Source organism: Erithacus rubecula (assembly GCF_903797595.1).
Source record: "Erithacus rubecula genome assembly, chromosome: 6".
Classification (NCBI taxonomy): Eukaryota; Metazoa; Chordata; class Aves; order Passeriformes; family Muscicapidae; genus Erithacus; species Erithacus rubecula.
Window position 1 is genome coordinate 51,275,455 of NC_136688.1, and position 13,424 is coordinate 51,288,878.

The following is a 13,424-nucleotide window of genomic DNA, read 5'->3' on the forward strand; positions in this document are numbered from 1 at the left end:
GGGAGAATCTGAGACTAAGCTCAAGCTGGCAACCACAGATGGGAATTGCAGTGCAGGTGTTTGAGCAGGAAGGTGAGAATCCCATGGAAAGGCCTTGGAGAGACCAAGATGACATCCCAATATTTGCATTCAGAAACCATATTGGAAACAGGTTCAGTGATCTGTGAACTGCTTGACCTCTGGGAAGGGTTGCTGTGATGTCAGTGGTGGTGGCTTATCTCTGCAGTGGTGGCTTATCTCTGCAGTGGGGCTTATCTCTGCAGTGGTGGCTTATCTCTGCAGTGGTGGCTTATCTCTGCAGTGCCTCCATGCAGGGTTGGAGCTGTGGTGGGACATTGAGGTTGGGCTGGAAACTCCAGTTCAGCCCATGGCTTCAGACTGAGGCAGGTACTGAAGTCATGCACAGACATCTACCCTTCTCCCCAGGGTCACCAGTCTAATTCCTCACTGTGCTGGGTATTGAACAAATAGAAAGATCTAATCACTAGCCCAGGCACCAGCAACTCAAAGCCAGATATCAACAGATTTTCCCATGCCTGTAGTAATGATTGCCACCCACATCTACTTCCTTTTAAATATTACCTTCCAAGCTAGAACACAGATCAGAAATACAGAGTATACAGATAAAGCTTCTCTTTAAAACACAGCCTGGCAGTCACTAATGCAAGTGATGCAGTGCTCTGTCTGCCATAATCCAGACTATGTGGAAGAGAATGTGTCTATTGCCTAAGAGCTACACAAGCCCATAAAACCCCAGAGAGAGTGCTCTTGATTGCATGGGCAGATAACATGCCAGAAAACAGAAGACACTCCTATTTCCAGCAGCTGAACATGTAACACTAAGGAAGGGTGTGGGAATAGGCACAAGGCATAGCAAAATGAAAAGTTCCTGGTGACTATGGACATCTTATTAAATGCCCTGTTAGAGCTTTCTGAGCAGTTCTTTTTCTTCAGATGTTTGGGAACTATCTCTGAAGGAGGCCTCATTTGGAGGTTTCAGACCAAATAGCTGAAATGTGCCCAGCACAGCTCTCACCCTTGCTGCAGGCAGGCCAGGGGCAGGAACCAGAGCCAGGAGTGCTGCACATGATGGGTGAGATCAGACAGGTCCAGGCTTAGGCAGGATCCCATGCTGAATGTGAGTCAACTCTGTGATGCTCTTGCTAGGGAAGTGTTCTTGGCTGAATTTATAGGACTGTAATAGCTAAAATATGAAAGGCAATTATGCCATGCTACTAATTGTCAATGACTCCCCAGCTATAGTCCTGTATCCATTTTTGGGAATAGTACTTCAAGAAATAGGCCTGTGGTGAGCATATTTGGGAGAGACACCTCAGCAACAGAAATGTCAATAACGTGGGGTTATTCTGTGATGGAATACTGAAGCTGTTTGGCTGCTTAGTGTATAAAAGCAACTGCTAAAATGGGAGCTGAGGAAACAGCTATTTTCTGTCAATAATAAAGGATTAGTTATTTATTACTCACCATTACTTACTCTCCAGACTCATGAAGATAGAGTAAGAAGAAAAAAAAATCTGCACTATTTAAATCTTTAGATGAAAAATGGAATCAAGCTGTTAGGAAAAAACTTGCTAATTATAGAAGTAAAGAGCTAGAACAGGCTGCCAGCAGATGTGGATTCTCTGAGAAGATTACACAAATATTGGTCACTCATGATCTGTTGATATTAATCCTCTCTTGATGTAAAGGTCTTCATTGAATTCTCTCCTTACAGCCCCCCCACGTTACTAATTCTTTTGTGGTCTAAGTCACTAATTCTGTCACTTAATGTCTGCCAGACTACTGCTTCCTGGATTCCTATGAAAAAATGCCTTCATTTGGTGGCTGTGGGCTCCTGAAAATATGTACTCCCACACAGACAGTGAAGGCATGCTAAAGATGATAATCTAAATTTTAACACCCTGCATACTGGGTATGGTGCAGCTTCTCCCACTGACTGGCCTCCAAAGCCAATTAGGAACAAGGAACAGCCCTGAGTTCCCCAGGGCTGCTCTGAAATCAAACTCACCAATGTCATGAAATCTGTTGAGGCTGTAACAAAACTAGGAATGCTATAATCAGAGTTAGGGTTTCTATTATTTGCAGGAAATTACTGAATAAGGAGTTTCAAAAGAAACACTGAGTAACTTCTTAAGCATTGTTGTTTAGCCACATTACCATCATAGGGTGGCTTCTTGTCTGTAAGAATTTAACAGAACCTTACAGCTACTCTGAAATGGTCATTATGTCCAAAGCAGGGTAAGCTAAATTGTCTTTCTTCCCCATTTTCAGCATGGCTCATTTCCATCTATTTGTATCTTTGCCCACACCATCCATTAGCTTAAGTAATTGTTCTTTCGTCTCTGATTCTTAACCTATTTAGAGAGAACAATCTGACATTTTTTTCTGCAGTTTTCATTTTTCTGGGTTACAAAACCCAGCTTTTTTACTGCCTTCCACTAATGCAGGCCCTTCACTCCTCTAGTCTGTGTTGCATCCCTTGTGGTCATTAAGCTCCCCTGAGTGGAAATTACCAAAAGTGTACATGATACCTCAAAGGGGGTTCCTTAACCACTGTGCAATGATGTTTCCCTTTTTGTAATGGAGATATTGTCTCTGGTGCCTTCTAGAAACATCTTCATCATCTTTATGGCCATACCACAGGGATAGTTAGAAATACTCCAGAAAGCTCTCTGTGAGGTAGTGTCAAAACTGAAGTGGCTACTGGAAGTGACCACTCAAATTTCCACATGAAGCTTTGTACATCTTCAGTGAGCCAAGATCAATTTGCCTTGGAATTAATACAAATATTGCATGTGCTAGTCCCCAGTCATACAGCATCATCCAAAAATCATCATCCCTTATTGCATCATCCCACAGTAAGGATGTCAGAATGCAATTGCATCATAACTTTGGACATAAGTGGCTGTTAGCCATTTTGTGGCTAAATTTGTACCATTTGATCAGAAATTGCACACTTGCTGAAGGTCCAGACCTTTTCCACGCTCAGGTCCTTGAGACATTCAGCAGCTGATTTTGCTCTCTGGATTTACAGGAATGCATCCTTATGAACTGAGACCAACACCAAATTTTTATGGTTTAACTTCATCCTGTGGCCCCCTGTTTAGCAGAGTTTGTCTAAACTTGTGACTGTTATCCTTGATTATTTAGACCTGGGGCCTTGACCCCAGGCTGAGCTCCTGGCCACCTCTCAGACCTGCTTTAGCACCAGCCTTGTCCTGTGATCTGGGCTCCTGGCAGAACCTGGATTTTGTCTCAGGTCCTGCCCTACCCTGCTGCCTCCTGGAACCCCATGCAGTTCTCCATTTTGTCTCCTACCTTACACCAGCTGAGTATATCAGCAATATCAGTATTTTTAGTCACCTTGTTGGCTGTTCTTCTACTTCCTCATGGTTTCTCATCTGTTACTGCAACCTCCTAACATTCTCTTTTTCTGTACCAGGAATGAATCTCATAAAAGTCCTCCCAGCTGCCTTGTATCTCAAATAGCTTCTTCTCAACTGCCAGGACCTTGGTCCCAGAGAGCCATAACACAGTAGCTCATGGAGAACATGTATTTTTTCCAGTGTCTCCAGGTCTGACCAAGTGAGGAAAGTTTATCTTTTCCAGAGAAATGCACCCTAAATGTCAGATGTGAGGTTTGCACCAGGACAGAGAAATAACTCAGCTGTCAGTGAAGTGCTGGAAACAATGCCCACAAAAGCATTAGTAACTTGGGAGGAAACTCCTGCTTGGGAAGAACAAGATGGACCAGATATGATGAAATTTGCCACAAAACTGAATTAATGGTTATAAATGAAAAGACAGAGACGAATACAGCAGAAACACAATGGCTTTGTAGACACAGAGGAGACAATAAATTGGCTTCTGCTTTGAAAAGGGATGCTGAGAAATGTTCCAAAACACTGAGTTGAAATGAGGCTATTCTGAGGCTTTCTGAAACAGCCACTGGCTTTACTGCATGTCAGTAATCCTTCCAGCTAGTACTCTGCAGACTCTTAGTGATCCCTGGGACTTTTAGAAGCTCCCAAAAGGCAACAGTGGTCAGCAGATTTTAATTAGCCACATGTATTTCTAGAGTTTATAACTTGAAGAAGGTTGAAAACCACAGTGCTCAACTCATCCACTTGTGTATATATGTGCAGTAAGATTATTTTGAGTTTATTAAATATATTTTCTTAAGACTTTACTGTTCTTGCTAATGAAAACTTGAACATATCTACACATGACAGCAATGTAAATCATTCTTCTACACTATGGCCACACTTACTAAGTAGTCTTCTGTTTTAACTGATGATTTCAAAGACCTTTGCCATGAATTGGAGTGGACTTTCCCTGAAAAATCTTTTAATCTAGTTTGGCTACTATTGCATTTGCCTAAGTAAACTCCTACTTCCAGTCAAGTGAAACCATCAGCGAGAGATTCTGATCTAAAAACCACTCACACATAGTTCCTTCAGACAATGACACACCTACTATTGATGCAAAAACACTCCAACACAGCAGAGGCTGAAAATGCTGCTAATCCCCTTCTTCACCTAAAACTATAAATTGCTAGAGTATTCAAATGGCCAAGCAAGCTGGGCATGAAAACAATGCCATGAAGAATGTACTGAAAATAGGTAATACAGTTTTACAATTGCAGTGCTACAGAACTAATATTAATACTTTTTTCCTATTTCCTTTGAAACAATACATCCAATAGTGTACATGTATAGACTCCATGTTGGAAGTTTTTGTCAGAATTAGAAAAACTCCTGAAAAATTGCAAAGTACTACTTATAGTTTGTTTTGCATTCAGAGAATATAGATGTTCAAAAGAGCTCAGCCTGTTTGGGTGTTTTTGCTTGGTAGCCAAGCAAATCCAGAGCTGAGAGGCAATTCAGCTGTGGCCTATAAATATATTGCAGACTACACACTAGGGGAGAAGAAAAGCTTCTCATGAATATGCTTATGCTGGAAATTAGAAGGTTACTCAGTCCTCACAGCAATGATGCTTTGGAACAACCTTTCACTGGAGAAATGAAGCAAAGCCATTTAAAGTGGCTTCTTGATTAGCTGCAGGGATGATCCTGTGGCTGGCTGGGACAAGAAATGAGTGTTTGGGTTTGTGGATGGGCTCCTTTTCAAAGCATGCCCTTACTTGTCATGGTGGGAACTTTGGATGCTGAGTGTTTTGGAAAATCTGTGTTTTACTACATGTCTGCAAGTGAGCAGAGACCATTCATAAATATCCATTGATGATGGAGCTCTTCAAACCTCCTTTTTCATGTGGTATTAACATGGGGCATGGGGAAGGTAAGAGACACTTGATCACAGGCTCCACCTTGATTTGAATAAAACATGACGAAGAATTTTCTTTAAAAACCGAATAAATTCAGAATAAAAACACAAAAGATATCCTACTCAGACTTGCTGGCAGTTACTATACAACCCCTTCCAATTACTGGGTTATTACAGGGTATAACCTTCGTGTTACATACTGCTTTATGCAAGCCATGCTGATATTTCATGTTGCCAGGACCACACATTTCAGAGAGAATGAAGGTAATTATGGTATCCCTGGAGATGGGTGGCACCCTCTTGCCCAAGGGCACTCCAAGGCTAACCCCCATCAGCTACATCATGCCCAGGAGGAGCACTCAGGGTGACATAGGGTGGAAAACAATGTGGAACTGCAGGCTGTAGACAAGGTACAACTGCACCAGTTGCTTTTCTTGTCATAAAACTATATTAAGTTGGTCAAACCTGACAACTACATTATGTGTTTGGTTTTGTTTTCCTCCAGCCTTTCTTGTCCCTCTTCTTCTTCAAGGTTTCAATTTGGTTTATGCACTCTTGGTCGCCATGATCACAGATTGGTTTTGGGGTATGTGTCCTGGACCTTAATAAGGACATTGCACTGCAACATGGTGTTTCCTCCCTCACAAGATGCTTTTGATTAGCTGCCTGAAATACAGGTTTCACAAGGAACTCCTGTGGCACAGAAGTTTGTCTGGCAAAACTAATTGCGGAGAAATGGCCCAATTAAGAAACTCGTTGTACTTTTCCATTTCTAATGGCAAACTGCAACAGTTTATGTCCTGTAGGAAGAGTTTGCAGACTTAGAAAAGGTCCTCATTATTTCTTGAGCTGTCAAGCAGTGCAACTCATGCAATCATCTGCACTTGGCAGTCCCCAGAAGCAAAGGCTGCAAGAAAGGGTAAGTGTTGTACAAAGCCTTCAACAAAAGCACAGCTCCTTCTCAGCTTCTTCAGTTAATGTCAGCTTTTAGCTGACATGTACATGCCTACCCATATAACTGGGAAGAATTGTGGACATCATTGTTTGATGTAGTAAATCAGAATGATACCCAGCCCCACAGCTCAGCAAAAGCTTTAAACATAATTTCTCAGTTTTACCTAAAACAGAAAGCCCAGGAGTGTTTCAGGAATATTCCCCTAAGAATTTACTTTCTCAATGAAAGCTCAGCAGCAGCAGAGGAACAGACACAGAGCTCACTCAAAACATCAGCTCTTAAAAACATTTGGTCATATCTCTGCTACCATTTCCCCTAGCAGGAATGTTTTCCTGGATCCTGCCATTGAAATGTCTCCTACTGGCAGCACCTTGAACCCCCAGGCCCTCAATCCATGAGCTCAGCATGTCCTTCCACTCCTTAAGTTCTCAGCCAAGAATTCTCCAAAGGAGAGGATACATCTAAAATAAATATAATAATATATAAACATAATAATAAAATATGGTGTTTTTCCAGTTGAACCATTTCAGGCACTGAAACACATACAAAAATATTCTACAAGGTGAATTTTCTCCCTTGACAAGTAAACAGGCAATCAAGACACACAGGTCAGCAGCTGGCAGAGCAACATCTAGAGCCATGGCCCAGAGGATTTACTGGTCTTTGAAGAATGTATTTCCTTCAAATAAGCTAAGCTCTATTGTTTAAAGGGAAAGAAGACAGTGAAGTTGTTACCTATGGGAACATTCAACTTTTATAAACCCTGTTCTTATCCAGTATTTTATGGGTAAGGCTTTTCCAGACCCTGTGAGTATACAAAGATACAAAAACAGACCTTGGCATTCTTTTCCAGCCTTCATGATTCTACCAGGATTCTATGATCACTCGTGGCATGAAAGTGCAATTGAAAGCTACTGGTTTATTTTCCATACGTGATTCATTTGTATTGCCTCCATCATACCCCAATTAGTGAAGCAGAAAATTCCTACTTCTTTGTAGGAGTTGATAGTTGACACTTTTGCTTTCTCCTCCTCCAGTTATTTAACTATGCAAGTTGATCTAATGACTTGCTGCTACTGAAATTCTTACCATTTGCTCCCCAGCCCATGGCTGCACCACCCCTTCATTTCACAGTGGCTCTGGCCCACGCACATTTCTAAAAGCCAGTGTGGTTCATTAAACCCCCTCCACCATTTTTGTTCTTTCTTTTTTCCCATTTCCTTGGATTAAATCAGCTCACTGGAGTTGGCCAAGCAGCAGAAACTGCACAAAGCCAGCAGCTTTCTGGGCAGAAAGAGAATTCCCAATTTCCATCAGCGGCGAGCCAGCAACGTGGCTCACTGCATCTCCAAAAAAAAACACACTGAGCCAACAGAGAAATCAAGGAACCTGCCTCAAGTGCACAGCCTAAAACCAGATTAGCTGAGCTCCTGCTGAAGGCTCTGGAATCCACACAGACTTTGCACGAAGAGAGTCTCATGCCATCAGTTTCACCAGCTCATCTGCTCAGGCAGCATCCTTCAACAGCAAAGTGGCAAGATCTGAGCACTGCCATGGGCACTGCTGCAGTGATCATCCAGAGCCCTGGAGGCTGCAAAGCTGCTGCTGAGGAAGGCAGAGAAAACCAGCAGGCACCAGATTTAGCAAGTAGGAGCAGTATCTGCATGAAGAACTTTATTTTAATCAATACAGCAGTGAAAAAGCAAACTTTTAAAGAAGGAGAGGGGGAAAAAGAGAGCTTTATGTATGTATGCTTAATAAAAATACTCTAAACCAAAAATAATTTACATTCTGGTAACTCACATTCAAAAACAAATAGAGAAAGGCATCAGGGCATAACATTCAAATGAGTATCTAGTAAAAGCAGTAATGTATTTGTATTAATAATCAAGAATGTAACACTGCAATATTTAATCTTGGATCTGTGAACACAAATGTCACTCCTACATAGCAGTAACTGAAGACAGGGACACCATTAGGAGCACAGACGGATTTCTGTTAAATTTAAAAGATAAGAATTGTACTTAACAAAAATCTTAAAATGGAATCCACAGTTCTATCTCCAAACAGAAAAACCACTCTGAGTGGCAAATAACAAAAAATGGACACTGAAATAACTAAAGAAGACTACTTTAAAAAGAAATTTGGTTAACAAATAGGAATCACGATGCAAGATTACCTCTCTCCCAGAATATCCACTCAATTATTTTGCTCTAAGGTATGTAACACAGCACACAGAAAAGTTATTTTATTATTGTATAGTACTAAAATGCAGGCTTTTGCCATTTGGTCCATTTACATTTTAGTGATTATTTTAGCCTGCTGTATTGGAAAGAAAAGTGTGTCTCTCAATCTTTGGATACAAAAACCAGAGAAATTACATTCTTCAGCATAAAAGCAAATTTTTAAGAAACCTGTGCATTTCTTTTTTGGTTTTTTTTGAAGTTTTTTTGTCGGGTTTTTTTTGGTTAAGCACATATGTTTTATCATTTTCATTCATGCAAAAACTGTGAATTGATCCCATTCCAGATGAGGATTTTACCATAAAATTTAAATAGTCAATTATCAGAATACAGAACAAAGGAAAAAAGCTTAATCCACACAATATCTTGCTACTGGATTCTACTCAGTCAAATTACACTAATCTTACACATTTGCATTCTTAGTGGTGCAGGCATAACAATTCATTCAGGAAAACCTAAAAGACACATTTAAAATAGAACAGCTCTGATAACTATATTTACTCATTTTTACATAAGAGGCTCAAACACTTGTAAAACTACATGTATCTGCCAGAGAACACAGACACTAAATTGTTTAAAACAAACTACAAGTAACCACTGCAGACCTGACAGTAATACTAAAGAAAAATTATTAATATCATTACAATATCAATTCCTTATCTTTCCTAAACATGTAAGTGCAAATCACAAGTTGCAATTCAAACGTGTAGAGAGCTTGAAATGAGAAAAATAATTCAGGTGTATTAACACCTGTATGTAACACTATTAATATTCTGTGTTAGCCACATAATATTCAAATAGAGATTGAAATTTTAATTAGGGGAATATTTTTTGTTTTTTAGTGAAGGAGAGTTAAATTCAATGGGGTTGTGTCTCTGAAAGAGCAGGAAGAATCCTCCAAGAAACACTCTGTCATTGCCAAATTGTGCCTTAGGCACTGTACTCAATTATGTAGGTTTTGGCAAGCAGATTTGCAAAGCAATCACCTGTACAATCACAAACAAAATCTATTCACACTCTGAAGGTATGCAGCCTTCAATCAACATCTCATAGTATGTTATGAACAAACATATTATTCTTGTAGCAATAGGCACAGAAGACCTGCCCAAAGTCCCCCACCTCCAAATGAATGCTTTAGTTTTTAAGCAGAATATGTATTTCCCAAATTTGATACTCATTCTCAGGACTCTATAGGGCAACTGTCACCTATTGTATTATATTAGCTTGACATACACTACAGTAAAATTAGATATATACCTGAAAAATCCAGTTTGCAAAGATTACAAATGTATCAAGCTGCCAGTAAACAGTTCCTATATCTACATATGAGGGTGCAAGTTAGCAGTGTCATAAAGGCACTTGTCTCTCACAGACAGTACTGTCTTCTCTAATCAGTCAAAAATAGATCTTAAAAATATTTATTGTAACATCCGAAATGGTTTTTACTCCTTAAAGTGGTGCAAATCATCACCTATAGAACAATAATTCATTAGTTCATCCTGAAAAAGCTGAGTGCAAATTATCCATAATTGAATATATCTTTATATATATCTATATTCTTTATATATATCTACATATACTTAAATCATTTTAATGCCATGCTCTCAAAAATGCCAAAAAACATGCTATAGTAGAAATGTGATTGGCACTAGCAGCCACAAATAAAATGGTAGGTGCATACAACAGTACAAGCAAGCTTATTTATGAAGCTACTAAAACAATTAAGTGAATGAGATGCAAAGAGAGACATTTGCCACAAGTCTTTCCAAGACATGCTTGAAGCCACACCTGACCATGTAGCACACACTAACATCATTAGGGACATCTTCATAGCTGGCTACCTAATTTTACAAAAATAATTCCAAAATGCACATTTCACTTCAAAGTGAACTCTGTTTCTGTTTTTGCCAAATGTGAAAGCCAGATGCAACAGCAGAGTTTAAAAAGACACCTAAGCAGCCACTAAATAAAGTTCAATGCAGTTTTCAAGGGTTTATGGATGGCAGTTTAAAATCCTCTAAATCCCCTTTATCTATTAGGTATAGGACAGATTTTCCTCACCAAGTCTCAGTACCTTAAAGCAATACCTTGAAAGAATTTCCACCAACAAAAGACCTGGTTTTGCAAATCAAAGGGCTCAAGTATTACAAAAATTGACATAATTGGCTTTGCCTATGTAAATGCTAATTTGCAGATGGCATTATAGCTCCATTAACTGAGAAATCTAGGTGGTATGATGGATGGAATAAATCAAGTACAATCCAAAAGCCAGCAGGCTTTTTGCCCTTAGTACTTTATGTCATAACAGCACATTAACAGTACATCCAGACTGCTGTGAAGTTGCTGGATGCAGCCTCATGCCTGAATACTAATTTTCATGTCCAGTCACCTTAAATAGTTTTGCCAGTACTATACCATAAGGAAGTTTCTGTATCTTAGAGAAACTTGCATTCGCTGAACATTTCACAAGGCTACTGAAACCAAAACAAGAAAGAAAAAAAAGAAAGGAAAAAAAAAAAAAGACTGAAAGGAAGCTATCTGATCAAGTATTAAGCTATTCCTTCAGAAAATTGCACTTCTTTGCTTATAGCAGTGACCAGAATTGCTGATGGTGTACTGACAGTTGCCATGGTAAGTGGGTGACTGCGTGGGATAGCAGACATATAGCCAAGTCAACTGCTTATGCAATCTCCATGATTTCAGCAAGCACAGAACACTTTATTATGTGCTGCCAATGATCTTCATAAAGTGCTGAAGGGAAGAATGTTCTTCTGTGTCAAGCCATGGTTGTTTCAGTATTCCCATTCATCTGTTTTCATGTCCAGATAGTAAAGAATATTCTGTGCAAGCTTTACTGCCTGCTTCCTGGCAGCCTTACACCGCTCATCACCTTGTGGATCAACAGCATCCAGGGCTAGAAGTTGTTTTGTAAGAAGTTCTTCCAGTCTCATGTAATTTTTATCTGTTCTGTTTCCATCAAATGAAATCACCTCTTGCTGAATTTGAGACAAGTTTCCAAGTACAGTCCAAATTGCTTTATAAGACTGATGTTCAGCAGCAGTTTGCTCTGAAAACATTTGCCTTTTTTCCAGTGCTTCCTTCAAATCAATATATGTTATAAGAGTCTGAACTTCAATTACTGCTCTTCTCCTGGCCTCTCTAATACAGGGATTTTTTCCTGCACTCACTTCATCTAGCTGGGCAATGAGTCCCTGTAACTCTGCTTTGGACCCCAGATACAAATCAGAAGCATTCTCTGTTTTTAAAAGTAAGGAATTAATTTCCCTCATCTTCTTACGGATCTCTTCTATTTTTAGAATGGACTGATTCTGTGCCAAATCATAAGCATGTGTAGAATTTGCTTCTTCATCCATGTCCAGGTATCTCTGCAATTTATTGATTTCTTCTACTACTTCCTTTCTGTAATTTCTTATCTCCGTGTGGCCACAGACATCTAAAGCATCCAAATCAGCAATGAGGCCTGTGAGCACACAGGACAGATGCCTGCAGGTATCATTACTACTCACTCCCATTAGAAGTGCAATGAGAGTTCCTCTGGCTTTGTTCACATCACACATTACAGAGTTAATTTTGGAGACAGAAGGATGTGCATCATTAGAGAGTGGCAGGGACAGCTGCTGCTTTACACCATTCTCTATAATCTCCTGGACAGCACATATCTTTGTCAGAGTGCGGTACCTTGCTTTGCGTAAGGAAACTTTCCCTCCCGTTTTCACCTGGGTAAGCCTCAACACAATGTCCTGAATTCCGTCTTCAAATTCATCACTGATACAGTTTCCTCCTTTGTAAAAAGGTGTGATCTCACGTTCCACAAGTGACTGTGCCTCCTTGAATAAAGCCTCTATTTCCAGTCTGCGCGGATGGTTTGCATTTTGTTCCAGTTCCTTCAGCAGCCTCTCCGTTTCCTGGGCAGCTCGCTTTCTGGCTTGCTGGATGTCCCCCTTGCCTTCGGTGTCTACAGAATCTATTTCAAAAAGCTGTTTCGTAAGGCTTCTTTCCAATTTCTTGTAATCTCGGTCGGTAGACAGACCACTGAAGAGAGCCACTTGCTGTTCGATCTCTCTGACTTCTTTCTGTATTTCGTGTAACCGTTTTATGGATGGGTGTTGGTTACCCATATCCATTCCTCTTCCCTCCTCCAGCTCCAGATGAACTACAAGGAAAATGAGAACAAGACTTGCTTAAGTGCCACACGAACGCACATTGCAACTTTCACATTCCGAAACACTCCAGCATTACAGCTATTTTAAGTCTCTTCAGCAATAATATTATACCACTTGGCGGATATTTCACAGCCCTTTAATTTTTTACACCTTTCTTCCGGTGGGGCCGCCGGGGCGATGATTTAGTTGCCACATTCCCAGCTCTCGGCTGTTCACCCCCAGCCTTCCCCACCTGCCCTGCAGCTGAACAAACAGGGCACCCGCAGCCCGGGGGAGAACCGGGCGCGGGGGGAGAGCAGCGGCCGAACCCGAGCGCCCCCGGGGCGCAGCCCCAGGGCAGCGCTCCTTCCCCTCACCTACCTGGCTCTCCTTCAACACACGCTGCCCCCTGCTCTTCCATGGCCGCAACCTCCCGCCTCCCCCGCGGCGGGGCCCAGCGCAGAGCGGAGAGGGAATGACACCGGATCGCCGCCGAGGCACCTGCGGGAGGCTGCTCCCCACCGGCCCCGCAGCGAACCCGCGCGGCGCCCGCGACCCGCCGCGGCCGCGCACTTACCCGCCGCCCGGCGAGGACCCGCTGCCCGGCCCGGCTCTGCGCCACGGGCCGAGCGCCGCGAACCGCCCGAGCCCCGCCCGGCCCGGCCGGGCGGAGGGAGGCGGAGGCCGAGGCGGGCCCAGCCCCGGTCCCGGTCCCGGCCTCGGCCCGGCCCCGCCCCGCCCGCGCGGCAGCACCGTAAA

At 41.7% G+C, this 13,424-nt stretch overlaps 1 protein-coding gene across 2 annotated transcripts; it reads right to left on the reverse strand.

The window, feature by feature from the left end:
- Nucleotides 1–7,898: 7,898 nt before the first annotated feature.
- BAG5 (BAG cochaperone 5) lies at nucleotides 7,899–13,392 on the reverse strand. 2 transcript variants are annotated; one of them, XM_079308917.1, is made up of 2 exons: nucleotides 13,243–13,392; nucleotides 7,899–12,676 (listed from the first exon to the last, which is right to left on the reverse strand). In XM_079308917.1, the coding sequence occupies exon 2, from the start codon at nucleotides 12,645–12,647 to the stop codon at nucleotides 11,295–11,297; it is 1,353 nt and encodes a 450-aa protein (XP_079165043.1). In that variant the 5' UTR covers nucleotides 12,648–12,676; nucleotides 13,243–13,392; the 3' UTR covers nucleotides 7,899–11,294. The 2 variants fall into 2 exon arrangements, with proteins under 2 accessions (XP_079165043.1, XP_079165042.1); XM_079308916.1 differs by having other exon boundaries at nucleotides 13,047–13,290.
- Between the last annotated feature and the right edge of the window lie 32 nt (nucleotides 13,393–13,424).